Genomic DNA, 25807 nt, shown 5'->3' on the forward strand with positions numbered 1-25807 from the left:
CCCATGCCCAAGAAGTTGTCTCCAACCATCCACAGTGATTACCATCCAGTTGGCCTAACATCCCATGTGATGAAGATGCTGGAGAGGTTGGTGTTGGCCCATGTGATGTCGCAGATGAGATAGTTTCTAGACCCCCTACAGTTTGCCTACCAGCCGCGTCTGGATGCCTTGGATGATGCTGTCATCTATCTGCTGCAGCGGGCTCACTCACATCTGGATGGTGCTGGAGGCTCGATGAGAATCATATTCTTTGATTTCTCCAGTGCCTTCAACACCATCCAGCTTTTTTTGCTGGGTGAGAAGCTGCAGTCGATGGGCGTCCGTGCGTCCACTGTCTCCTGGATCACTGACTGCCAGACAGACAGGCCACAGTTCATTCGTTTGGGTCATGTCCTGTCTGATGTGGTGGTGAGAGGTGAGGGACCCCCACAGGGCACTATGCTTTCTCTGTTACTGTTCACTACTGACTATCAGCACAACTCATGTCACATACAGAAATTTTCTGATGACTTTGTGGTGTGGGGTGCTGCTTAACGTGGAGAAGACCAACGAGATGGCGATTGACTTCAGGAGGAAGGGAACAGCTCCTCTGCCCCTCAGCATCCTTGGTAGGGATGTGGAGGAGGTGGAGGATTACAAATACCTGGGGGTTATCATCGGCAACAGACTGAACTGGAGGACCAACAGAACAATTGTGTACAAGAAGGGCTGCAGCAGAATCTATTTCCTAAGGAAGCTGAGTCTATGTGAGAGTGCTGCTCGTTGACTACAGCTCAGCATTTAATAGTCCCCTCCAGACTGGCATCTAAGTTGTATGACCTGGGTCTGGACTCCTCCCTGTGCAGGTGGATCTACTGCTTCCTGACCAGCAGACCACAGGTGGTTTCATCATTAAGTTTGCTCACAACACCGCTGTTGTGGGACTAATCTCCCACGACAACGAGACAGCCTACAGAGAGAGAGGTCTCTCACCTGGAAAAAAAAAAAAAAGGTGATTCTCAAAGTGCTGCCGGGCTTTTCCAGATGAGAGAGAGCTCGGTGTAGCAGGAAGATAACGGCGTCCTCCACTCCAACATTAGGACGGTAGGCAAACTGTAGTGGGTCCATGGAGGGGCCCACCTCAGAGCGGAGATGTCCCAGTATCAGTCTCTCCAGTGTCTTCATCAGGTGGGATGTTAGAGCCACTGGTCTGTAGCTGCTGAGGTCTTTAAGGTGCGATGTTTTAGGCACCGGTACCACGCACAAGGTCTTCTAAATCTGTGGTACCACTCTCAGCTCTAGGCTCAGGTTGAAGACATGCTCCATAACTCCACACAGTTCATCTGCACAGGACTTAAGGAGCCTGGAGCTGATACCATCCGGTTTTCTGGTTTTATCTTTCTGAGGTCTTTTCTCACCTGGTCTGCTGTGAAGGACAGGGGTGGGGGATGAGTGGATCCATCTTGTATGAAGTGGTTGTATGGTCTGATGAGCCAGAGGTGTGAGGGGCTGAGAGAGGAGGGCATAAGCCAGGTGTCAGCAAGTGAGGGAAGGGCTGCATGGGGGGAGGAGGGGGTGCTTGATCAAACCCACTGAAATGTAGATTTAGATTGTTGACCCACTGAACCTGTTCATGGGGTGTTTTGTAGCCTGAGATGTTTTCCAGGCTTCTCCACACCCCTCTGATGTTCTTCCTCTGCAGCTGCTCCTCCTTTCCCTCCCTGATCTTCCTTCTCAGCTCCTTCTGTACAGTCCTCAGCTCCTACTTATTCTCTGATCTGAAAGCTCTCTTCTTCTCCTTCAGCAGAGCTTTAATATCAGCGTTAATCCACGGCTTGTTATTTGAGGAGCACCGTACCACCCTGGAGAGAACGGTGTTCTCAAAACAGAAGTTAATGTAGTCTGTAATGCATTCTGTCATGGCATTGATGTCCTCCCCACGTCGATCACGGAGTTCTGTCCACACAGTGGTGTTGAAGCAGTCCCTGAGAGCTGCCTCGCTCTCCACAGTCCACCTCTTCACTCACCGTGCATTGGGACCACAGGCTGCAGGTGAACAATGTTGTGGTCAGCTTCCTAGGGGAGGGAGGGGGGATGCAGAAAATGCCTCCTTGGTGTTGGCATAAAACCAGTCCAGTGTTTTCTTGTCTCTTGTGGGGCAGGTGACATACTGAGTGCTGTGTCTGCAGCTTGCCGGTAACTGAGAGCAGGGCATCAGAAGATGTGTCTGTCTTAGCAGATGGGAGGACGTACACCGCTATCACAACAGCATGTGAAAACTCCCGTGGCAGATAGTATGGCCTCATGCTAAACGCTAACAGTTCAATGTCCTTGCTACAGAGTTGTGCTTTTATAGTGCAGTGTGTAGGTTTACACCACCTCTCGTTCACCAACACAGCCAGGCCTCCTCCTTTCCCCTTACCGCTGTCAGCTGTTCTGTCTACCCTCAGAAGGTAAAAGTTGTCCATCATAACAGTGGCGTCCGGGATGCTCAGTGTAAGCCAGGTCTCCATGAACAGAAGGACGCTGCTCGCTCTGTACTCCCGCTGGTATCGTGTTAGCGCAGCCAGCTCGAACATCTTGTTTGGCAAAGATCTCACGTTTCCAATGGTGACGAAGGGGAGAACAGGTCTGAAGCGTCTCTTCTTTTCGCAACGTTGTTTACCTGTGCAGCATCCACGGCGGGTCTTATGAAGTACCTCCGGGATCTCGTGTCTGTCCTGAGGGAGCATCAGATGCTCACTCCTGTAAACAAAGAACACGCGGGCCGCTTCATGCATTGTTACTCCGGCCGGTCTGGATATTGTTACAAATACGTAGACTACGGCTATGGTGAGATTCCCAATAACTGTGTACATTTCATTGGTTTCGTCCAAATGTCCAAAGGCACAGATGGTCTGGTTCTAATTTTACTAGAACCTTTCTAGAATATGTGTGCTTTGTGGTATTTTGCTATAAACCCCTGGTTTACCCCTGATATCATTGCTATAAGGGTGTTTTCTACTATCTAATCTAGAAGACATTTTAAATTTTGTCTTTTTAGGTGAGTTTCACCTCCAGCACTCTAGGGACTCGGTGGTTAAATGTGTGCACTGTTTTTAAGTTGACTTTCCTCTCAGTCTCAGCTGTACTTTAGACTTTGTGCCAATAAGTGTATGTGAAACTGCTAATAAACCACAAACCAACATGTAAGACAGGAAACATCAAATTTACACTGAGCGCTGATTGGCTTTGCCATTGCTCTTAGCACCACCCACTGATGTTTAGCCGATATTCACCACTTCTGCTTCTCAGAAATCTGCCACACAGGAAGAGGCCGCTTCTTATTTTACACTTCAGTCTGATGTTCAGTCAGTCAGCGGCAAGACAACATGGAGGTCAGAGCTTTCTGCATTGCACTGTGTGAGTACTAGCTCCTTTCCAGATTAAAACTTAATGATAATGACTTTATTTACAATTAAAAAGCTCATGCACGTGAAAATCTTTGAAAGTTATTTAGTGCGTGAACTTAAATTTAACACCTTTATCTCAAGTATAATTCTTCACCAGCTATGACATTTAATGGTAAATATGCTGAACATCATGAGCAGCTGTAGGAGATGACAAAACTTTTATTGATTCATCTATTTTCTTTGCGTCTTCAGTGACTGTGACGATCCTGCTGTGTGCACAGGATCAGGAAGTTGGTGAGTAGATTTTTTAATGGGCAGTTGTAGAAAAGAGGCAAACATATCTTGAGATTGGTGTGTTTAATTATCACAGGAGTTCCTCTATTACTTTTCTACTTTTAAATGTTGTAGACGTCGTCCAGCAGTTCACAGGAGTAAATGTCTAAACTGAATTTCTCTGTTTTTCTTTGTCTCAGATGCAGCTTTTCTTCATATCTCTCCAAACAGACTGCAGTTCTTTGAATATGAGTCGGTCACTTTTTACTGTGAGGGAGTATTTTACTGTGATGTTGAAGATTCAGTTGGGAAGTGTTGCACCACTAATAACAGAACATCAAGAGGATCTAACTGCACCATTAAAAGTGTCTATGCAGAGGACACTGGAAAGTATTGGTGTGAGGAAGGAGGAGAGAGAAGAAACATCATCAACATCAAAGTCACTTGTATGTTTGCAGTGAGGCAGTGATATTATGTGATTATCTCAACGTGATTTCAAGATAAATTAAACATGATCGTATCCTTCAGCTGGTTCTGTGATCCTGGAGAGTCCTGCTCGTCCTGTGATGGAGGGAGAAGATGTGACTCTGAGCTGCAGAACCAAAATATCTTCCTCCAACATCGAAGCTGATTTCTATAAAGATGGAGTCCACAAGTGGACAAGCTCCACAGGAAATCTGAGCATCAAAACAGTCTCCATGCTTGATCAAGGACTGTACAAATGTCACATCTCCGGAGTGGGAGAATCACCACAGAGCTGGCTGTCTGTTAGACGTGAGACCTGTAGGTTTTTTCAAAATAAGATTCATAAAGTATTGATCACGTATGTGTTTATACTCTCAAACAATTCCCATCTCCTTAAGTTTCAGCTTTTCCTACCGTTGATACAGAAGATCACAAAGACTCTAATCTTGCCTCGTCTTCCTCCGCAAGCACACCATGGATCATCATCTCCATCTTGTTGATGCTTCTCTTGTTGGTTGTTGGACTACTGCATCTACTTCGTCTAATCTACTTCAGCAGATTTCCCTGTGGCAGAGGTTTTTCACATTATAAATTATTCTATTGGGTAATAATTTCAGGAAACACTACAATATTTTCCAAATTAAATGAACTTCCCTCTTGAGTAACTATTGTTACCTAAAAAATCAGTTCTCAGGTTACTTTAGTTCCACCACCATGTTCACAATATTTTTATTTATTATTATTTTTATTTTTTTTTACAGATATTTGTTCACAGTCTCCAGCAGTGCCTGATTCAGACTCATCAGAGCATCAGACAGGTTGGTTTAACGTTAAGCGATTTAGCAGAATATATACTAAATGTTTAATAATTTAATATATTTATTGTTTTTTTTTTGTTTTTGTTTTTTTCCAGTCTCTGTACAGGCCAGTTCAGCTGGAGCAAGCCAAGCAATGTATACTACTGTAACAAACAGGAAGAAAAAAGGTATTTCCTCTAACCTTATATTATTTTAGCCCAGACCACAGTTAGTATGCTCCTCAGCATTTACATTGTTTGACATGACGGTGCTGTTGATGAACGTCTTGGCGTTGGTAAAAGAACTTTAGCGTTCTGCATAATCAAATCCACAATGTCAGCTGGGATGAGCTACACATGAGTGTGTGTACAATTTGTCTGTGAATGATTTCTTGTTCTAATTAAAAAGACACATGTAGTAGGAAGTATTTCATTTGTCTTCAAAGCCAGGGATCCATCACCGGCCCAAGACCCTGTTTACAGTGCCGTCTACTATTCTACAATCCAGATTGTGAGTCAAATACAGTCTTTTATCTCCTTGTTGCTACACAGTTGTCTTTCTATGAGCACATTCTTGCTGTCCACTCATAGTTGCTGGAAGAAAAGTCAAAAAGCAACTCAAAAACTCTGAGCCATCAAGGTCCTCATCTTCTGTCAGTCTACACATCTTGTATTAATGTCCAAAACTCTAATTTGGACTAGCCTGTCTCCAAACATTGATTCTAGTATTATTTATATATGTAAACCTCTAAGATGGTGTCATTTACGTGGTTGAGGGCTTCAGAATATTTCCTGGTAGAGGAGTAAGGGTAGAGATTTTAAAGCATGCTTTGCTTAGTAAAGTAAACTTCTGCAACAACTTCTTTCTAGAATCTACAACTTCCATGATATTTGTCTTCTGTGTCCTATGTGTTACAGGTTGCTAAGCGCTGACTGAAAAGAGGAGCTTCATGATCTACGTGAAAACCAGGAAGTGACCAGTATTGTTGTTGTTGTTATTGTACAAGTTAAAAAAAAAAAAGAAATCTTTTGACCTCAGGTCTGTTTGCTGTGTATCAAATTTAAAATAGTTTCTGTGCAAAAACAAACGTGCAGAGTTTGACAGCGTATGCGCTTTAACCAACACATCAGAGAAGTTGAGGTTGATTTTCATCAGGCAGTTTAACCAAATTGTTCCATCAGCTTTGTCTGATCACACAGTTGCTCACCGGATGGGCACTGCCGCTGTTTCTAAACCCGCTGTGGTTAGTTGCATATCTGAAGATCTTGCATTGCTTTTTTATGTTTGTGGTCAGCAACAAGACGAGAGTTTCTTGTGAGAGTTTCACAAATGAGAATAAAAGTCATGTCCTACACGTCAGAGCGTCTGTTTGAGTTTGTTCTGTGGTACAAAATGTCAGCGTTTTCTCACATGTGTCATCACAATCATAACTACAGCAGCCCATGTCTTGTCAACTCTTCTCCCTCATCTGTGGTTTGCTTGCTCCTCCGTTATTAGATTCAACTCATTACTCTGTGTATGTATATATAGTCCTGTCTCATCCCTTGTCACTTTGTCTGTCCACTTATGTGGAAGTACCTGTTGTGCTCTCCTGTTATTCCCTGTGTTCCTTTGCTTCTTGTGTTTCTCAACGTCCTTTGGTTTTTGGATTTCTTTGCTTCTTGTGTTGCAGTTACCATGAATCCAACAAAAAATAGACTGGACCTTTTGTTTGTTTAGCTAATGGACTTCCTGCCATGTTGCTGCAGTGCCTGTTGTTCTTCATTATACAAATACTCATTAAAGTTCTTTTGTTTCCTCCCCTTCTCCCCCACTACACCTTGTGCCAATCTTAGTAGTGTCAAGGGGTGAGTGGGTAATGTGTTAGGACCCAAATGCAGGACAGAGTGGGCTGAGGTGGGAGTTGGCACAAAAATATATTTAATAAAAAAGCAAGACAAAACAAAAAGCACTGCAGAGACGTCAGGAACTCCTAACTTGACGAGAACAAAAAACGACTGGGAGACTAGAGATGTTATGCTCGAAGCAGACGCTCGAAACAGTGTCGAGCTTTCAAAGGAGAAGTATCGCGACAAGATGTTTCAATGCCTCGCTTCATCAGTCGAAACATCACATGACTCCCCAAATGAAGCTTCATTGTGTCACAAGCGTATCAGCCGTCATTGGTGACATGTCACGGGATTGTCAAACTCACAATGCTTATAAATGGGCACAATCCCTCAGATGGTTGTGGGTTTTTGAGAGGAGAGTTTTGCATACGTTATGTAGTTTAATTGATTTAGAACGAGGGAAAGTGAAGTTTAAGGTAAGATTGGTAAAACATTAGATTAACTTGCATACTCATATTGGCACATAGGCATTCACACACTAAACATTGAGAGGGACATACTAAACCCTAACTCAGCTGAAATTACCTTGTTTTTAAATAAAAATCTCTGAACCACCCAAATTCCCTTCCCAGTTTCACAAGCATTTTGTACAACTGCTGTCATCACCATCCCTAGATGCACAAGCATTTCACTTATTTTGTAAATATATTTTTGTATTTCTATCAATCTTATAAAAGCATATATTTAAAACATACAGTATTATATGATGGCAAACTCATACAAGTATATTATTATTTTCTATAAAAGAAAAAAAATCAATCTGTCAATCCTTTATTGTTAAGTAAAACACAACTTTGTGTTTCACGACCCTTCGGTTCATGCAAATGCTGTGTATCATATTATCCAGCAGATGTCGCCACATTTAATTGTATCAAATGCTTAGAAATACCTGAACTATTTCAACACGATTGCTTCAGATTGATTCAGTGGTTCAGAAAGCTTCGGTTTCTCCATCACTATGGGAGACATGTATCCAGGAATGTGAAGACAAACTCTATGAGACATGAACATGGCAAAGAGACAAGTGACAAGTATACAGACAGGTACGATGAAACAGAGAACAAAAGGGAAGGCAGGGCTACATATACACACGGCGGACAGAGGGGTGACGAGACACAGGTGAAACAAATCAGGATGGAGCACACAAGGAGAAATCAATGAATCAGTCAAAGGGGAAAACACAGGGAGTAACAAAAGACAGGAAACCAAGAACAAAACAGAACAGGAAACAGAACCCCAGGAAAACTAATCACAAAACCATGACAAGTACCAACTCGAACGAGAACGCAAGCGCGAAACAGCAGTTTTAATTTTTGTTTGTTTGAAGGGTTTTAGTTTAGTTTTGTTTGTTGGTTTAATTTTTTGTTAGGTGTGTTTTTGCATACCTCGAGGGATTCGAACCCACGTCTCCTGCGTCCAGATGCAGCGTCGCTCCTCACTCGACCATCTTCAGTACTGAAGATCCCATCGCTGTGACATAACGGGGTTGGGAAGATGACAACAGGACATCTTTAAATCAAGACTATACAGGACGCGGCTGTGATAATGACAATAAAATATCCTTTCACCCCTGGAGGCAACATTAAGCCTGAATTTTACCTGAGATTTTGTATGATACGTTTTCTCGTAGATTACAGAAGACAACTGTGTCCTGGAAAGTAATAAAACAAAAAAGCTAATAAAACGCCCAAAAAAATAAATAAATAAATAATTGCATAGACACTGTCACAGTGAACAAACGCATCCGGGTCTACCCCAACCAGAAGCACTGAATGACACAGGGGGGTCCAGCAGCTGCTAAAAGTGAGGAACACCGCATGGAGGTCCGGCAACTAAGACCTCTACAGCAGTCCACTGTCCCACCCTGCCTGAAATCCTCAACTATAGTCCCCCTGCCCAAGAAACATCACATTTTTAGCCTCAACGACTACTACACTTTGTCGAAGGTCAAAGAGACACAAACAGATACAAAATCAAAAAGTGGTATACATCGCACACTGGAGAGTATTTTTGCTGACTTTATTTGCCGTGAACAACGCGTTTCGCAATTTGCTTCATCAGGTTCACGTTCACAATCAATCTGACATCCGCAGGTGAAATAGATGGTAGCAACATCACATGACCACACCAGACCCAGTGAGAATACTCCCCACACTAACACACCAGAGAATACAATAAATATCATCAAATCCATGTCTTGCATATTATAGCTTGCATGTACATATACCCAATCTACATAATTTAAGCACATTTGTATCTAAGTTATACTGTATGTTAAAAAGTACATTAGATTTTAATTTTAATTTAGGTCATTATCCATATCAACCAACAACAATTCATTTATATAGAAAAACATACTTTTTACAAAAATATACAAAAGTATAATCTATATACAAAAATAAACTTTACATACACATCTTATCCCAAGAATACACTTAGATCCAGTACCTCATTCAGACCGTATGGTTCTACTGTGTTGAGTTTATGTATCCAGAAGGCCTCTCTCTGCAAAAGTTGTTTGATTAAATTACCTCCTCGTGGTTGGGGTTTGATTCTTTCAATGCCTATGAACTTGAGGGAGGTTGCTGGTCCATGACTCTTATCTCGGTAATGCCTTGCAATTGCATAATCAAAGTTACCATTTCTAATTGCTGCTTTGTGTTCCGCAATTCTTAATTTTAAATTGCGTTTAGTTTGGCCTATGTACATTAGTCCACAAGGACATTTTAACATATATATGACATGAGTTGAGAGGCAATTAATAAAATCTTTAATTTCATAGTTTCTGCCAGAATGAGGGTGACTAAAAGATTTTGTGTCAAATGTATTTGAACAATGTGCACATTTCCCACATCTGTAATTGCCATACACCTGTTGAGCAAGCCAATTCTTCCTGGGGGGCTCCTGAAATGTGGAGCTGACCACCATATCTTTAATGTTTTTGCCTCTTTTAAAACAAAAGTGTGGTTTTGAAGACGACAGGTGACTAAGGCTGGGGTCACATTTTAAAACTTCCCAATGTTTGTTGACAATTTGTTTAATCTGTTTGGAAGCTGTACAATATTCCGACACAAAGGTTCCCTGTCTACGCTCTGAATTTTTGGGCAAGGTATTCAGTAGGTCTATCCTCTCTCTTTTGTTGGCCTTTTCAATCGTTTGGTCGATAAGGGTCTGATCATATCCTCTTTGAATGAATCGTTGGGACATTTCTTTGGCTTTGATTTTGTAATCTTTTTCATCACTGCATATTCTTTTCAATCTTATGAACTGTCCATATGGAATGTTTTTAATGGTATGTTCAGGATGATAACTTGATGCATGTAAGATAGTATTCCTATCAGTACTCTTTCTAAAGATCGATGTTTCTAATTTTCTATTTGCATTAACAGTTATCTGTAGGTCAAGAAAATGTATTTTGTCACAACTATGCTCCATAGTGAAGCGCAAAGACGGATGAGTACCATTTATGTGATCATTAAACATCAACAATTCATCTTTAGACCCAGCAAATATTACCAAAATGTCATCAATAAAACGCTTAAAAAACAGGATATTATCTTTAAATGGGTTGTTATTAAAAATATGCCGGTCTTCCCACAAACCCATAAATAAATTAGCATAATTAGGGGCAAATGGAGAACCCATGCTTGTTCCTTGGGTCTGTAAAAAGTATTTGTTATTGAACATGAAATAGTTGGACTTCAAAATAAACTTCGTCAACAACATCAGTAACTCAGTTGGGGAAGCATCATCATGTCTAGATGTAAGGTAAAAATTCATGGCCTCCAATCCACCCTCATGAGGGATGTTAGTGTATAAGCTTTCAACATCAAAAGTTACAAGGAAGGACTTTTCTGGTATATGTAAATCATCCAACAGTTTCAAAACATCTCTGGTATCAGCAATGTAAGAAGGAAGAGTTTGCACTATAACCTTAAGGGAATAATCCACAAATTGGGACAGGTGCTCAGACAGAGAATCTTTACTTGCTACTATAGGCCTCCCTGGGGGGTTTTCTAATCTTTTATGGATTTTCGGTAGTAAGTAAAAGACAGGAGTGACCGGATGTTCAGTTTTTAAGAATTCCTATTGACTTTTTGTTACCCATTTATTTTCTAGAGCATTAATTAGCAATGCATCCCTTTCCTTCATGTATTTCTCAATTGGGTTCTGTGGTAGCTGTTCATAGAAATTGATGTTGTTTAATTGTCTCATTGCTTCAATCACATAGTCTGTAGTATTTTGTATTACAATTGCCCTACCATTATCTGCAGATTTTACGATAATATTGGCGTTTCCTCTTAATTCGTCCAAGGCTTTTCTCTCTTGCATGAACCTGATGAAGCAAATTGCGAAACGCGTTGTTCTCCAGTGTGCGATGTATACCACTTTTTGATTTTGTAATAGTTATATTGCACAACATCAGCACCTGGAGGAAGAAGGGCTGTGCACAGGGACTTTGTACCTTGATAGACACAAACAGATCTTGAGCCTTTCAGTGAAGAGCAGAGAACGAGGATCCATCCTGTTTATTTTATTTTATTTTTATGCTATAGTTTCTATTTTTTATTGTTCCAGAACCAAAGAGCAGCAAAACTGTATTTGCTTTTAACCGGACAATGACAATAATTTTTTTTTATTCTTGTTCTATTCTCAAGTGGACCAAAAGTGTGTTTGTCCGCATTTCACGTAGTGCCCTGCCTGTGAATGCCCAAATGGTATAAGTGGGATCTAACTGTTTTTCAGGTGAGGCATATCCGGGTTTTTTCATATCAGACTCTTGAAGTCCCCACCTATGCACTGAAGTATCTGGGCCCTTGGGATGAGCTTTTACATAAACTCAGCCTCCTCTTTTAGCTTCTAACCTGTTTACGGTCAAAATCTACTGCTGTCATGCACTAGCAGCCACCTTCCTGACAGTATGTTAATGCCTGCTTACATTCCTCTAGCCTGCCCTCTATTTCGGTACCATTATGTGTGGGTCATTGTTTAGCTGCTTTTTGAAAATAGAGCAGGCAAAAGGGTTTTTAAACTCCTTCAAGACTATTCAATGTGCACTCTATCAAGGATGAATCGCAGATTTGCTCTGCCTTTGCTCTTTGCACCACCCACTGATGTTGAACTAAAACACTGAAGCTATTTCCATAACCTCTGCTTCTGTACAGTCGAACAGGAAGAGAACGCTTCTTGTTTTATACTTCAGTCTGATGTTCAGTCAGTCAGTGGCAAGACACCATGGAGGTCAGAGCTTTCTGCATTGCACTGTGTGAGTACTGGCTCCTTTCCACGTTAAAACTTAATGATAAAGACTTTATTTACAATTAAAAAGCTCATGCACGTTAAAGTCTTTGAACGTTACTTTGTGAGTGAACTTAAATTTAATACTTTTAACTGAAGTATTATTTTTCATCAACTATGACATTTAATAATAAATATGCTGAACATCATGAGCAGCTGTAGAAGACGACAAAACTTTTATTGATTTGTCTATTTTCTTTGCATCTTCAGTGACTGTGATGATCCTGCTGTGTGCACAGGACCAGGAAGTTGGTGAGTAGATGTTTTGTTGAGCAGTTGTAGAAAAGAGGCAAAAATATCTTGAGATTGGTGTGTTTAATCATCACAGGAGTTCTTCTATTACTTTTCTACTTTTAAATGTTGTAGACGTCGTCCAGCAGTTCACAGGAGTAAATGTCTAAACTGAATCTCTCTGTTTTTCTTTGTCTCAGATGCAGCTTTTCTTCGTATCTCTCCAGACAGACTGCAGTTCTTTGAATATGAGTCGGTCACTTTCTACTGTGAGGAAGTCTTTTACTGTGATATTGAACATAAATCGACTGGGGAGATGCCCTCGTGTTGCACCACTAATGACAGAACATCAAGAGGACCTAACTGCACCATTAAAACTCTTTATCGAGATGATTCTGGAAAGTACTGGTGTGAGGAAGGAGGAGAGAGAAGAAACATCATCAACATCAATGTCACTTGTATGTTTGCAGTGAGGCAGTGATATTTTGTGATTATCTCAATGTGATTTCAAGATAAATTAAATATGATCGTGTTCTTCAGCTGGTTCTGTAATCCTGGAGAGTCCTGCTCATCCTGTGATGGAGGGAGAAGATGCGACTTTGAGCTGCAGAACCAAGATATCTTCCTCCAACATCGCAGCTGATTTCTATAAAAATGGAGTCCGCAAGTGGAGAGGCTCCACAGGAAATCTGAGACTCAAAACAGTCTCCATGCATGATCAAGGATTCTACAAATGTCACATCTCTGGAGTTGGAGAATCACCACAGAGCTGGCTGGCTGTTGGAGGTGATTCACTTTTAAGATGAATGAAGTGTATACATGTGATCTTAGTTCCTGGTACTGTTTTTTTTTTAGCTTTCCTGTCTTCAACTACACCATATTTTCACGAACAGACGAGTCTTACCTCCTCCTGCAAGTGTAATGGTAAGAAGACTTAATCTGAACTACACTGTCTAATTGGTAAATCACTAAATAAATAACGTGGGAACCTTCCTGTTGGATGCAAGGCCTTTTGAGAGATAAATGTATTGCTTTTTTGCTTCTTTCACTTCTATTTAGTCACAACCACTTTCTGTCTCATAATGTCTTTTCTCTTTTCAGAAACTCCCACAGAACATCGTCCCTCCTCAGATCACGGCTATCACATTTACCCCATCCTAAGGACTGTGTTCACCATCATCATGGTGGCGCTGCTGCTGTTGCTCGGATGTCTTCACTGTGTGATAGTCAGAGCTATAAAACATGACTCATCTCCAACAGAAGAGAGAGCTTTCTGTTATATTAAAGGCCTGGATGACAACCAATAGGAGAATAAAAGCTAGCTTAGTCGCTGATATTTTGGAGTTAATATTTCATCAAGGCTACTCTCACATTTTGTCTAGAATTAAGCCCGCTGCTATCAAGCTGCTTTCTATGCTTCTAGACACAGGGTTAGATGCTGTAACTGGATAAGGAAATGAGCGTCTTGCTGAGAAACTTGTCTAACGTGTCTGCAAATGTGGTTTTTAAACCTTTCGCACTGGCCATAACTCTGACATACGGTGTTTAAAATAAGCACAGCGTCTGAGCGCTTCTATTAATTGATGCTGCTTTGTAGACACCTGTGAGCTCTGACAGTGTGTGAGCACCATTTGGTGTCTTCTGCTGTTTGCAATTTTGTAAAATCTGAAGCAAATTAAACTGAGAAATCCATTAACATGCTGTTGTTTAATGTGGTGGTTTTTCAATTAATATCATTATATTCTTCATCAATTTGACCCTTTTATTTCAGAAGAAGCTTTTATAGATGAGTCTGGATTGAAGACAGAAGTCTGACATGTCTCCATTACTACAAAGACACTTATGAACACATGTTATTATATTTATGTAAAGCATTTCAGTTTTTACACACTCTTCACTATTATGTCAAATGCTGCTTTTTGACTTATTACGAAGAGTTTGTGCAAACAAAATAATTTGCATAAATATGATATAAACAAGAAATAGTTTTCATCTGCTCAACTCTGAGCCTTAAACTGGACTTAATACCTCTGCACCACTGCACTTTAGTCACATAGCCATTTCCAAATACTGCAGATATGTATATATACGTGCTACCCCCTCTAAGTTTGCATTTCAAGTTTACAGTCTGTATTTTAATGTTATTTTACAGTTATTTTGTCAGTTTTACATTTACACTATTGTTTGCCTTGTGAGTTATCTGCAATTGTTCTACTGGCTGCAGGTATAAAAATACATTTCACTGTGCATAAGAATGCGAATAAGAATAAGAAAAACCTTTATTTGTCCCACAATGGGGAAATTGCAGTTTGCAACAGCGTACAGAAAAGGCAAAAAGAGTTGCGTATAAAAGATAAATAATGAAATAGAAAAGAATAATTAAAAAAAAATAATAATTGCACAGACTGATGTGAAACTGGTGTTTTGAAGTTTTTACACCTTGTGGTGTAATACTATTGCACATATTAAGAGTGTTGGTTGTGAAGCCTAACAGCAGCAGGAAGGAAAGAGTATCTGTATCTTTCCTTCACACATAGAGGGTGAAGCAGTCTGTTACTGAGGCTGCTCCTCAGTTCTGTCAGGTCACCATGCAGGGGGTGGGACTCATTGTCCAGCATGGAGGACAGTTTAGCCAGGACTCTCCTGTCACTCACCTCACTCACCAAGTCCAGAGAGCAGCCCAGGACAGAGCTGGACTTCCTGATGATCTTATCCAGCTTCTCCCTCCCCCTCTCTGTGATGCCACTGTTCCAACAGACCACTCCATACAGGATGGCTGATGCCACTACAGAGTCATAGAAGGTCTTCAAGAGTGCCTCTTTCACTCCAAAAGACCTCAGTCGCCTCAGAAGGTAGAGCCTGCTCTGTCGCTTCCTGTAGAGTGCGTCAGTGTGGTGAGTCCCTTCCAGTTCGGTGTTAAGGTGAACACCCAGGTACTTAAAAGACTCCACTTGCTCAATGTCCATTTTAACTGAAGTATTATTGCCCAAATTGTCGCTTAAGATAAACACTCACGAACTTGAAAGGACATCTGCAAGAACAGTATCCTTCTCGCGCACATGTTGGATGTCCAGATTAAACCCATGCAAGACTAAACTCCATCGCATTAGCTGATGGTCGGAGTTTTTCATCCTGTTGAGAAAAAGCAAAGGGTTATGATCGGTGCAGGCCACTAGGGTCTGGCTGGAGAAAACATAAACACCAAAATGATCCAGGGCTAGAATAATGGCTAATGCCATCTTTCTCTATAGTAGAATAGTGTTTTAGATGCAAGTTAAATTTTCTTGAAAAGTAAGAAACAGGAGAGAGAACACCTCCAACACCAGCATCACTTGCATCAACCGCTAGTTTAAAAGGCCTGCTAAAATAAGGTGCAACAAGAACAGGACTATTAGCCAACAGCGCTTTCAGGCTCTCAAAGGCAAACTGACACATATCAGTGCAAACAAATGGAACTTTAGGGCTAAGCAAGTTAGTCAAAGGGGCCGCAACTCGCAAAATTCTTGCAAAAACTCCTGTAATAACCTGCCATGCCAAGGAAACGTTTCAAGTCACGCCTCAAACCGGGCACACCAAAGTTCACAATGGCCTCCACTTTGGCTTCAATAGAACAAAACTTTCCACGACCAACCATTTTTCCCAAATATGTTATTGTGGCCTGTCCAAATTCACACTTTGCCATTTTTTAATTTTTTTTCTCTTCTTTCTTTTCTTCTCTTCTTTTTGTCTTCCTTGTAATATATGCTCGAAAGGTCCCCCGATAGCCGGAATGGGGTGTAAAGGTGCAGGAGGTATTTTCTGATTAGGTTTACCAACAGTTTGGCACACATGACATGTTCTACAGTACTGGGCAGCATCATTTTTTCACACCAGGCCAAAAAAAAAATGCCTCAACACACGGTCCAAAGTCTTCCTAAATCCCATATGCCCCGCAAGACAATGATCATGGGCCAGATGCAAGATGTCAGGACGGTAAGCACTTGGAACAACAACTTGAAACACACAGCTCCAATCATCCTGACAAGACATTTTAGGAGATGTCCACTTTCTCATCAACACTCCATCATTCACAAAATACCCACATGAGACAGCTGTAAGTTCATCCTCAGAAATAGCCTCTCCAAAAAAGTTAGACAGAGTTGCATCCTTCCCCTGTTCAAGCTTAAGTTCTTCTCGAGAGGGGAACACTTTACCAAATCCTGGGGTCTCAAGCTTTACCAGGAAGGTGTCCGAAAGGGCAATGTCAGGATCAGACTTTTTGCCTTGGTCTTTCCTGAACATGGCACGTGTAGTAACACATACTGGGAAAGTGTCTGGAAATTTCTTCTCAAGCTCTCTGAGCTTTTGATAGCTACAGGGGATGAAACTAATTCAGGGCAGCAAGTACTTTACCCCCAGCCAAGTCATTCCCTAGGATAAAGGACACACCTTCAATTGGGAGATATGGACAAATGGCTACCACTACCTCTCCTGAGACCATAACTGTTTGAAGATTAAGGGTGTGTAAAGGACAGGACAGATAACCCCCTCCAAACCCCTCGACAAGGATGTTAGAGCCCAAAGCAGACTCATCTGTAAACTGGAGGACGTCCTTGAGGATCAAAGACTGAAAAGCTCCAGAGTCTCTCCAGATCTTAACAGGCCGCCTGTTTGAAGGGTCAGAATCAAAGGAAACAAAACCATCCATAAGAAAAACCGAAGAGCCAGCTAACTCTTTTGAGTTTTATGCTCCATAACTGAGGTTACAGTAGAAGCTTTTACAGTTTTATTAAAGCTACAGACTTAGACTTTTTTTTCCTACACAAGACAGGACAATTGGTCAATGAGATGGCCAGGTTTCTTACAATAGAAGCAAGCCTTCTCTGACGAAATGCCCCCAACAGCTGGTTTACCAGCAAAGGAGGCGTAAGTCTACGCAGGCTTTAAAAACAAAATGAGGTCTATGGAACAAAGCTCTCCCCTTTTGCTCGCCCTGCCTGTCAAAGACAGTCTTATGGGTCAAGATAAATAAGTTAAACAAAGCAGCATGTTTAAGCTCCTGTTCTTTAAGGAGACATTCATGCTCTAAGTGCATTCGCTTCTCTTTTAGTAACCACTCCTCTTGCTTATCTTGCAGTTGCAATTCTTGTATGGCCAACTCCAACTTAAGCCTCAACTCAAGAGCATCATCTGTTTGAGGAGGTTCTGAAACAGTTTCTTGAGAAACTGACAGAGGCACAGGCTTTAGAAGAGGCATTGTCTCCTAACACCTTTCTCAATCAACATAGCCTTAAGAGCCTCTTTAATGCTCTCTTTCAGATGCCTCTCATTACTAGCAATCTCAAACTCATAGTGGCTGGCGAGTTTTAGGAGCTTTCAGTAATACACAGGATAAGATGTTATAATCCCTTGTGCCAAAATCCCAGGCAAAACACATTTAGAGGCCCTGTTCAGCTAAGAGACCCTACCAAACCTATGGTCATATAATATGACAATTAACCTATAATCTACATAAACTAAGTAAAAGCTGCTGGCTTGTAAGCCCATTGAGCAGCATAGTTCAGACATTGTAAAACATAAACTAACTAAACGCTGCTGGCTTGTATGGCCCGCTCAGCAGCTAACCATAGCTACCACGTAACAAGAAAACAACAGCAGTATGCAGCATGTCATTGGGGTTTTCAAGTGGGCACCTCCCTTCACCGATGTTTCGTTAAGTTATGCCCACGACACCTCGAGAAGGCTTAACAGTGACTTCCAGCGTCCTGGAGTCACCCCCCTCCACACCGCCACTGCACAACCCTGTTTCCCTCACCATTCGATGTCTATCAACAGCTAATATAGAAACTAATAACCACGTAACAAACAAACAAATCTACCATGATTCGCCCCGTTGATGCGGACTGAACCACGAGCCAAACAAACAAATCTACCATGATTCGCCCCGTTGATGCAGACTGAACCACGTAACAAACAAGCAAATCTACCGTGATTCGCCCCGTTGCTGCGGGCCGAAGACACGTAACAAACAAATCACGTAACAAACAAATCGAGGCCTACATGCGGCCTTCCTTACCTTAGCTAGTTCCCCAGCTAGCATGCTTCCTGCGCACCCATAACCAGTCGCTCGCTCTCTCTGCTGCCCGGGACATGTTGCTAACCGCAGTCCTCTGGCTCCTTCCCCGTATGCCCAGCTCACTCAGCAGAGCAATCACCGACTTTGCCACAAATCCACGGCAACCCATTTCTACCGGGCGGACATAAGCCTTCCATCCATTCTGCTCTGCATCTGCTGCTAACTCTGCATACTTAGCTCTTTTTCGCTCATTAGCCTCCTCAACTCTATCTTCCCACGGGACAGTCAGCTCTATGAAATACACTACTTTCTCTGGCTCAGACCACAACAGCAGATCTGGCCGTAGTCGAGTGCTAACTATCTCAGCTGGAATAACCAGTTGTCCATTTAAATCTGCTCTCATCTGCCAGGCTCCTCCTACTCTTAGCTGCCCCGTGTTATGCCTGATGCCTGATAGTCTAGCCTTTTCTCCCTCCCGTACAAACTTAATACATTTATTCTCTCTGTTAACAGCCATGGAATTTAAATTCACCCGTTTTTCCTCATTTTCAGCTGCTAAACATTTCAGTACCTGATTGTGACGCCAGGTATAACGTCCTTGGGAAAGACTAACCTTACAACCTGTCAGAATATGTCTAAGCGTGCAGACACAAGTGCACAGTGGACAGGCATTATCGTCACCTACCCACTGGTTTAGGTTCTGGGGAGTTGGCAGCACATCATAAGTAGCCCCTAACATAAATCTAACCCTGCTAGCCTCCATGCTCCAAAGCTCTCTCCACTTCAACTTCCTTTTCTCCACACTCTCCCAGTTCACCCACTGACCCTGCTTAGCCTGCGACACTGCCTTTGAGCATCTAACTGCTTCCTCTTGCTTCTGTACTTCTTCCACTACCATCTTTCTCCTTTCTACTGCTGATGCCTTGCTCCACAGAGGTTTCCCTGCACACAGCCCTAGGCCTCCACGCCCTTGCCGTACATGACCTATGATATCCCTATGTTTAAGAGCTGCCTGTGCTTGCTGCACTGCCTCTTTTGCCTTCCACTTCCTCCCTGTCTTAACAGTAGGCGCTACACTCCTAACCACTAGATCCTTTGACTGAGTAAGAGTCATTTCCAGTCTAACTTTAGCACACTTAAACTCCTCAGTTAAGCTGGTAACTGGGAGCTCCAGAATGCCTTTCCCATACAAGGCTGTGTCACTTAAGCAGCGTGGGACACCAAGCCACTTTCTGATAAATGAATTGATCATTCTTTCTAACTTTTCTACCTTTGAAAGGGCAACCTCATACACCGTCAGCGGCCACATTAGCCGAGGCAGTAAATCAAATTGCCAACACCACAATTTTAACTCCCCTGGTAGCCCTGACCGGTCTATGCTTGAAATGCCTTGAATCATTTCCTGCCTCAACCCTTCAAACTGCGCCTTATCACTAAGACTTGCATCATTCCATCTTCCCAAGCTCTTCACTGGCTTTTCCAGCACTGTGGGAACTACCTCATCATTTATAACAAACTTCTTATCTACTACCTTTCCTTTAACAATAGAAATACTCCGAGATTTAATAGGCTTCACTTTCATCCTAGCCCACTGCAGGTTGCTATTTAGCTTATCCAGCAATCTTCTGGTACAAGGAGCAGTTGACGTTGCTGTCGTCATGTCGTCCATGTAGGCCCTGATTGGGGGGAGGCGAAGCCCTCCTTGCAGCCTTTCTCCACCTACCACCCATTTGGAAGCCCTAATAATGACCTCCATTGCCATTGTAAAGGCTAGTGGAGAGATTGTACACCCTGCCATAATGCCTACCTCCAGCTGCTGCCATGCTGTGGAGTACTCTGCTGTGGTAAAGCAGAGTTGAATGTCTAAAAAGTAGGCTTTGACTAAGTTTTTTATACTACCTGGAACTCTAAAGAAGTCAAATTCTTCCCATAACAAACTATGTGGCACTGACCCAAAAGCATTAGCCAGGTCTAAGAATACAACATGCAGGTCTCTCTTCTCTTGCTTTGCTAACTGAATTTGGTGCCAAATCATACTGGTGTGCTCTAAGCATCCAGAGAAGCCGGGGATCCCAGCCTTTTGCACCGACGTATCAACTAGTCTGTTTTTCACCAAGTAACTGGACAACCTCTGTGCCACAAAACTGAAGAAAATCTTCCCCTCAACATTAAGCAGACTAATTGGTCTAAACTGGCTTATTTCCAATGAGTCCCTCTCTTTGGGAATAAAAATCCCCCCTGCCCTGCGCCATGCCTTGGGAATAACCTGTTTCTTCCATACTGCTTTCATCAATTTCCACAGGAACCTCAGCACATCTGGTGCACTCTTATACAGCCGGTAGGGGACCCCATTAGGTCCCGGGGCTGACGAGGCTCTTACACGTCTTACCACTTCTTGAACCTCTTTCCACCTTAGTGGGCTGTCATCACACTGGCTAACTATTTCACCAATAGGTGGAATATCAGAGGGTAGTGCCAACTTTCTAAACCTGTCCGTATCTTTATGCAAGTACTCCTCAAGCTTCTCTTTTGGTACCGTGAGGCTACCATTCTTTTCCTTACTAAATAGTGACTTCACAAACCTAAATGGGTCCTTATAAAATGCTAATCTAGCTCGCTCTTTCCTTTTCCTATTTTTCCTAATGTTCTCCGCCCTTCTTAATGCTGCCAATCGCTTCCTATCATCTGCCTGTAAACAATCAATACCTTCCTTCTCTTCAACTGTAGCTTTCCTCCACTGCCTCTTAAGGAGTCTCCTCTCTTGTACGAGCCTATCGATCTCTTGCTGACGCCTCGATCTAACCACCTGTCCCTCTTGCTTCTTCTGTTTCTCAGCCACACCAAATCTGTCCTTACCATAACCATAAATAAGATCTCCCATTTTCTCCAACTTACTCTCCGCCGTCCCTTTAAGTCTACCTAGTACACTAACCAAATCGCTATTGATGTCCTCCCACTGCCTAATATCTGATGCACCTGGCCATTTGATCCTTGCTTTCTGACCGCTAATTTTCTCCCTTTTTGGCTGGCTGGCCTCTCTGTCTGCCTCAGTGCTTGCACCTGCCTCAACATTAGGGGTGCTGATGTCCTGCGAACTGTGGGTTAACTCCTGTCGCTGGACTTCAACCGACTGACTTAATGCACTTCTTAAGAAGTAGCTATCAATGCGGGGTCCCTGTGTTCCCTCTGCCAAACACTTTTTCCTCCCTTGGTGGATTCTGAGGCCCTTTACTGTTGTTATCTTTTGCCAGCCACACACACAAACCTGCTGCTTCTTTCCATCTCCATCTGAACTAGTAGCTTCCAGTAACGTGCCTTGCCTAGTCGGTGTCAAATTCATTCCTGGGTCAAAAGCTGTGTCAGTCCAAACTGAGTCATCTTCCGCCCCTGCTCTCGCTGACTCTAGGGGTATTTTATCGTTAATCGTACTTGTAGCAAGTTAGGGTGTAGCCCATGGCTTATTAAAGCCTGGGCTACTGCCACAATGAGCTGCTAACCCACTGTAGCCCCGGTGGGGACTGTTCCCTCCTGTCAGCTGTCTTTCCATGCTGTCACTAGGTCTTTCCCTAGTTGTCAGCTGCACTATTCGCAACAGTCACTAGCCTAGGCTAGATATAGCATTCAGTAATACACAGGATAAGATGTTATAATCCCTTGTTTTAGGAGCTGATCTTTAGTAAACTGCTCAAGCAGCTCCTCTAAAGGTGCACTAATGAAATTATCAAGCGTTGCCATCCTGGATAACATCTTCACATTTACACTGGTTAACTGCACCTTGCGCCAACCAATATATACAGTGCACACAGCACTACTCAGTGTCCCACACAAAAACAGCCAAATCACAAATGCTCTCTCTAATGACCACCAAAGTCATAGTCACAAATATGTAGGCCTAGAAATAACCTATCAAGCTACTTATGTAGCACCGAATATTACTCAAACAAATACCATTAAACAAATGGCACCTGCTAGCAATCAAAACCAAAGGCAACTATCTCAGGGAAAACTAGCCTACATAAAGTCAGGTTAACCTCCACTCAAACCTAAATATCTTCTGAGGCGTCCGGGCTCGAGGCGTCTTTAAAAGCAGAAAATCAGTGAACCATAGCCAAATGGCCAGGAACCTGAACACTTGCCCCCACCAGAGAATATGTCTCCACCCAGGATTACCTCAAAAACAAAAAAGGCAAAAAAATAAATGAATGAACCGATGGAGAAACTGATTACTCAGTCCCGCTGGCACACTCCCTACCTAACCAGATCACTGAAACCTCAACAACACTCAGACACTATACTCACCACATACTCACCAGGAGGACAAACAAAGCAGCCCCCAGCCACAATGCTGCAGCACACCACTCACAATATTACATTTAGGAAAATGCAAGAAAAACACTCATCAGGAGTGAACTGATCCAGGACGAGCCCCCAATATGTTACGACCCCGGCTCTTGAGAAGCAACACAGATAACAAAGGACAGCCAATGCAGCCAAAGTAACTTTTATTGTAGCCAAAAGTCAAAACCAAGGATAGCAATTGCAGGGGGTCGTGTCATCCTCTCTATTCTACCCCTCTCTTGAATTTAAATTTACAAAGTGGTTTTGCAGAAGAAATCTTCTAACAGATCAACCTTTTACACCTTAGCAATAAAGGTGCCATGTCCAAACACTGAACAGACCCATGCTATCAGATCTCCCTGATGCTGAGGACGTCATCGGAGCCAAAAAAGACAGATTTACACTTTTGTGGAATGTCCCACTCTTGTTTCTGGACTAATTAGTTCTGAATCGAAAGAACATCAACATGATCCTAGGAATTAAAGGGGACTCACCTCTTGGCTTCGTATGGACAAAATCAAGAAGCCTTAATGTTATTTTCATTATGTTTTAAGTTTGTGGTTCATTAATTCTTCCTTTTCAGAGACACACACATGCAAACATATCAAACACCTTCTTCTTTCCCCCTCCGAGAGTGACCAGGGAGTAAAACACAGATAAACAGGTCGTAAATAATTTTCTTTCCCCAGACCCAGACGCTGATCTGCATTCTCCTCTCTAAAAAGAGCCTAAGTTTGATAATATGACTATCGAAATTGTAATAACCTTGTAACGAAGCGCAGTTCGTTACTGGGAAACATTGCACAGGGGGGTAATTATATTCTTTTGCACAGCAACTTTTAATATACTTTACTAACGGCACTTTGCACTTTAGTCACGATGACACTTTATTTGCCAAGATTTGCACAGTACATTTTGCACATTGCGTATTTGCACAGTTTTATACAGATATTTTAAATGACTCTATTTATTGAATATTTAATGAGTTATATATTAGACCTCGTGACCGCAGGTGATTGAATGTCCTCGGGCAGGTGCGGCACTGGGCACTCGGCTCCGCCTACGAGAGAGGAGAGGCAAGTTGAGCTCCGACAAAACTGTATGATTGAATGGTAACAATACGTGAAGCATGTGCAGAGGTACGGGTAAATGTGTGGTGCAATATCGTGGCTTAAAGGGGTAAGTGAGTGCTGTATATTTATGTAAAGTTGTTTGTGTTAACACTTACCTGTTCGGTCAAAAGTCTGCTCCAGGGTGCGCTGCCAAAAACATTCCCCCGGTGGCAGGAGCATGGTGATAAACGTTCCGGGAGAGACCAAGTGGCCAGACAGGAAGGGGGGGGGGGGGGGGGGGGGGCTTCGAATTGGTGGTGGTTATCTTTATTTATTGTAATTAAATTTTATTGGTTTATTGGCAGGGTAATAACATGAACAGAGGTATTGTAAACTATGTGCTGAATATAAAATGTAAAATTGATAAAGCCTGTAGAACCTTAGATATGTTATTATACTAATAGTAGCTATAGGTTGAAATCATAACTATTGGAATTGTTATTGTAGAAACCCCAACCTTTTATTATTAGCAAAATGTCACTGTAAAGAGAACTTATTAATTTACTGATGCTTTTGAGTTATTTTGATTTTGCCATTCAGATATGTCATCTTGTCATGTTGTAATGTTGACTGTTGCTGCATAGGCAAGAACATCGCTAACGAGCCATGATGAGTGATGGAATGGTTAAATTAAATAATATAAAGTAGGTTATGAAGATCAGGCAATAAGACATCTCAAGACAAAGAAGTAGGTGTTCTCTTCTCTTTCCGCACGAAGACTTTGGAAACCCGATCCAAACACACCCTGAATAATTAACACATAAAACCAGAGGGACGCTCCCTCTTCTCCGCTTTTCTCCGGACTTTTATGCACTTTCTTTCTTCGTACTTTTAACTTTACTTCTTTCCATTTTCCGTGTCACTTTTATTTTAGTCTTCTTCTTTACGTACTTAGTCACGTTCATACTTAGTAATTTTGTTTTAAGAACAACTTGAATATTGTCCCGAAGCCAATTTCAAGCTCAGTTTGTTTCTCGTCAGACGTTTTTCCCGACGTACAATTTTTATAGTGACTTAAATATTTTTCTAGTTTTATTCATTTTTATACTCTACGAACCGAAGTACTAATCATCATCGTTTATAAGTTAGCCAGGGTAGTCAGCTGGGATATCAGAGAAAGACCCAATCTCTTCGACGGATCAAGAAACCAAGAAGCTGTTGCCATAGCAACGACACTGAAAAGACGTGACGATCCGGCTTCCTTCTTCAAACACAAAGACATTGCAAAGTGTCATCTACTGTCTTTGGCTGAACACCTACAACACTCTCAAGACGCTGGGTGTTGGAGTTGCAGATCAAGCAACAAGTCCCATCTACCGGTCCAAGAGAGACCTGCATCAGCTGTGCCGTTTCGTCACCACCTCGTCACACTGATGCTCCACCATCATCGTGCCGAAAAGACTCTACAGAAAAGTAGGCTGAATCGTTCCTACCACTTAAGACAAAGAGTTGGTGTCACTACTTTGAAACTCCCTATTAACATATTTTAGAGAAGATTGATTCGACTAGGTATCAAATCCATTCCCGTTAGATTCAACTTTAAACTATCTCCATCTCTCACCATCGCTTCATAAATTAACTATTTCATACCTTATCTTACTCATTTTATTTGATTACACTCCTATATTCTATTAGTCCCTCATTTATTCATAGTTGTCACTTCATTAAATAAATATTTGTTCACACTTAAGAAGTTGTTTGTGATGTTGTTTTACGGCAGAGAATGAATGGTACAAATTGTAGAAAAGGATTCACTCCTTCAGATATGCAAATTATTTAACTGAGACTGATAAATTGATTTAAACCGTGTTCTTCCTACGATAACAGGAGGTGGTGCCCTAACGAGACATTTAAAAAGTGTAGACTATCCTACACAATGAAGACAAAAGATGGAAGCTGGTGGTATTGCAGCAGGCCCAAGCTGCAGTGTGAGAGAGAGTGTGGGTGGAGCTACCCAGAACTCTTAAAGGCCTCCAAA

The 25807-nt window shown here is 42.1% G+C and overlaps 1 protein-coding gene and 1 pseudogene across 2 annotated transcripts in view; both read left to right on the forward strand.

Annotated features, from left to right (window-relative positions):
- Nucleotides 1-5831, forward strand: part of LOC311492476 (high affinity immunoglobulin gamma Fc receptor I-like) — a 76043-nt pseudogene extending 70212 nt beyond the window's left edge. Inside the window, exons 6-8 of the transcript in view lie at nt 4173-4418; nt 4508-4684; nt 5824-5831. The product of the transcript in view is annotated as a high affinity immunoglobulin gamma Fc receptor I-like (transcript). The remainder of the gene's footprint in view (nt 1-4172; nt 4419-4507; nt 4685-5823) is intronic.
- A 6480-nt stretch (nt 5832-12311) lies between these two features.
- On the forward strand, nt 12312-13631 carry LOC311492486 (Fc receptor-like protein 1; the record flags this gene model as incomplete). Its single annotated transcript, XM_084550778.1, has 5 exons — nt 12312-12345; nt 12525-12782; nt 12865-13110; nt 13180-13248; nt 13438-13631. The coding sequence occupies 5 exons, from the start codon at nt 12312-12314 to the stop codon at nt 13629-13631; spliced, it is 801 nt and encodes a 266-aa protein (XP_084406904.1).
- Nucleotides 13632-25807: the final 12176 nt, after the last annotated feature.

The sequence above is a fragment of the Chelon labrosus genome, assembly GCF_963514085.1.
Source record: "Chelon labrosus genome assembly, chromosome: 1".
In the NCBI taxonomy this organism is placed as follows: Eukaryota; Metazoa; Chordata; class Actinopteri; order Mugiliformes; family Mugilidae; genus Chelon; species Chelon labrosus.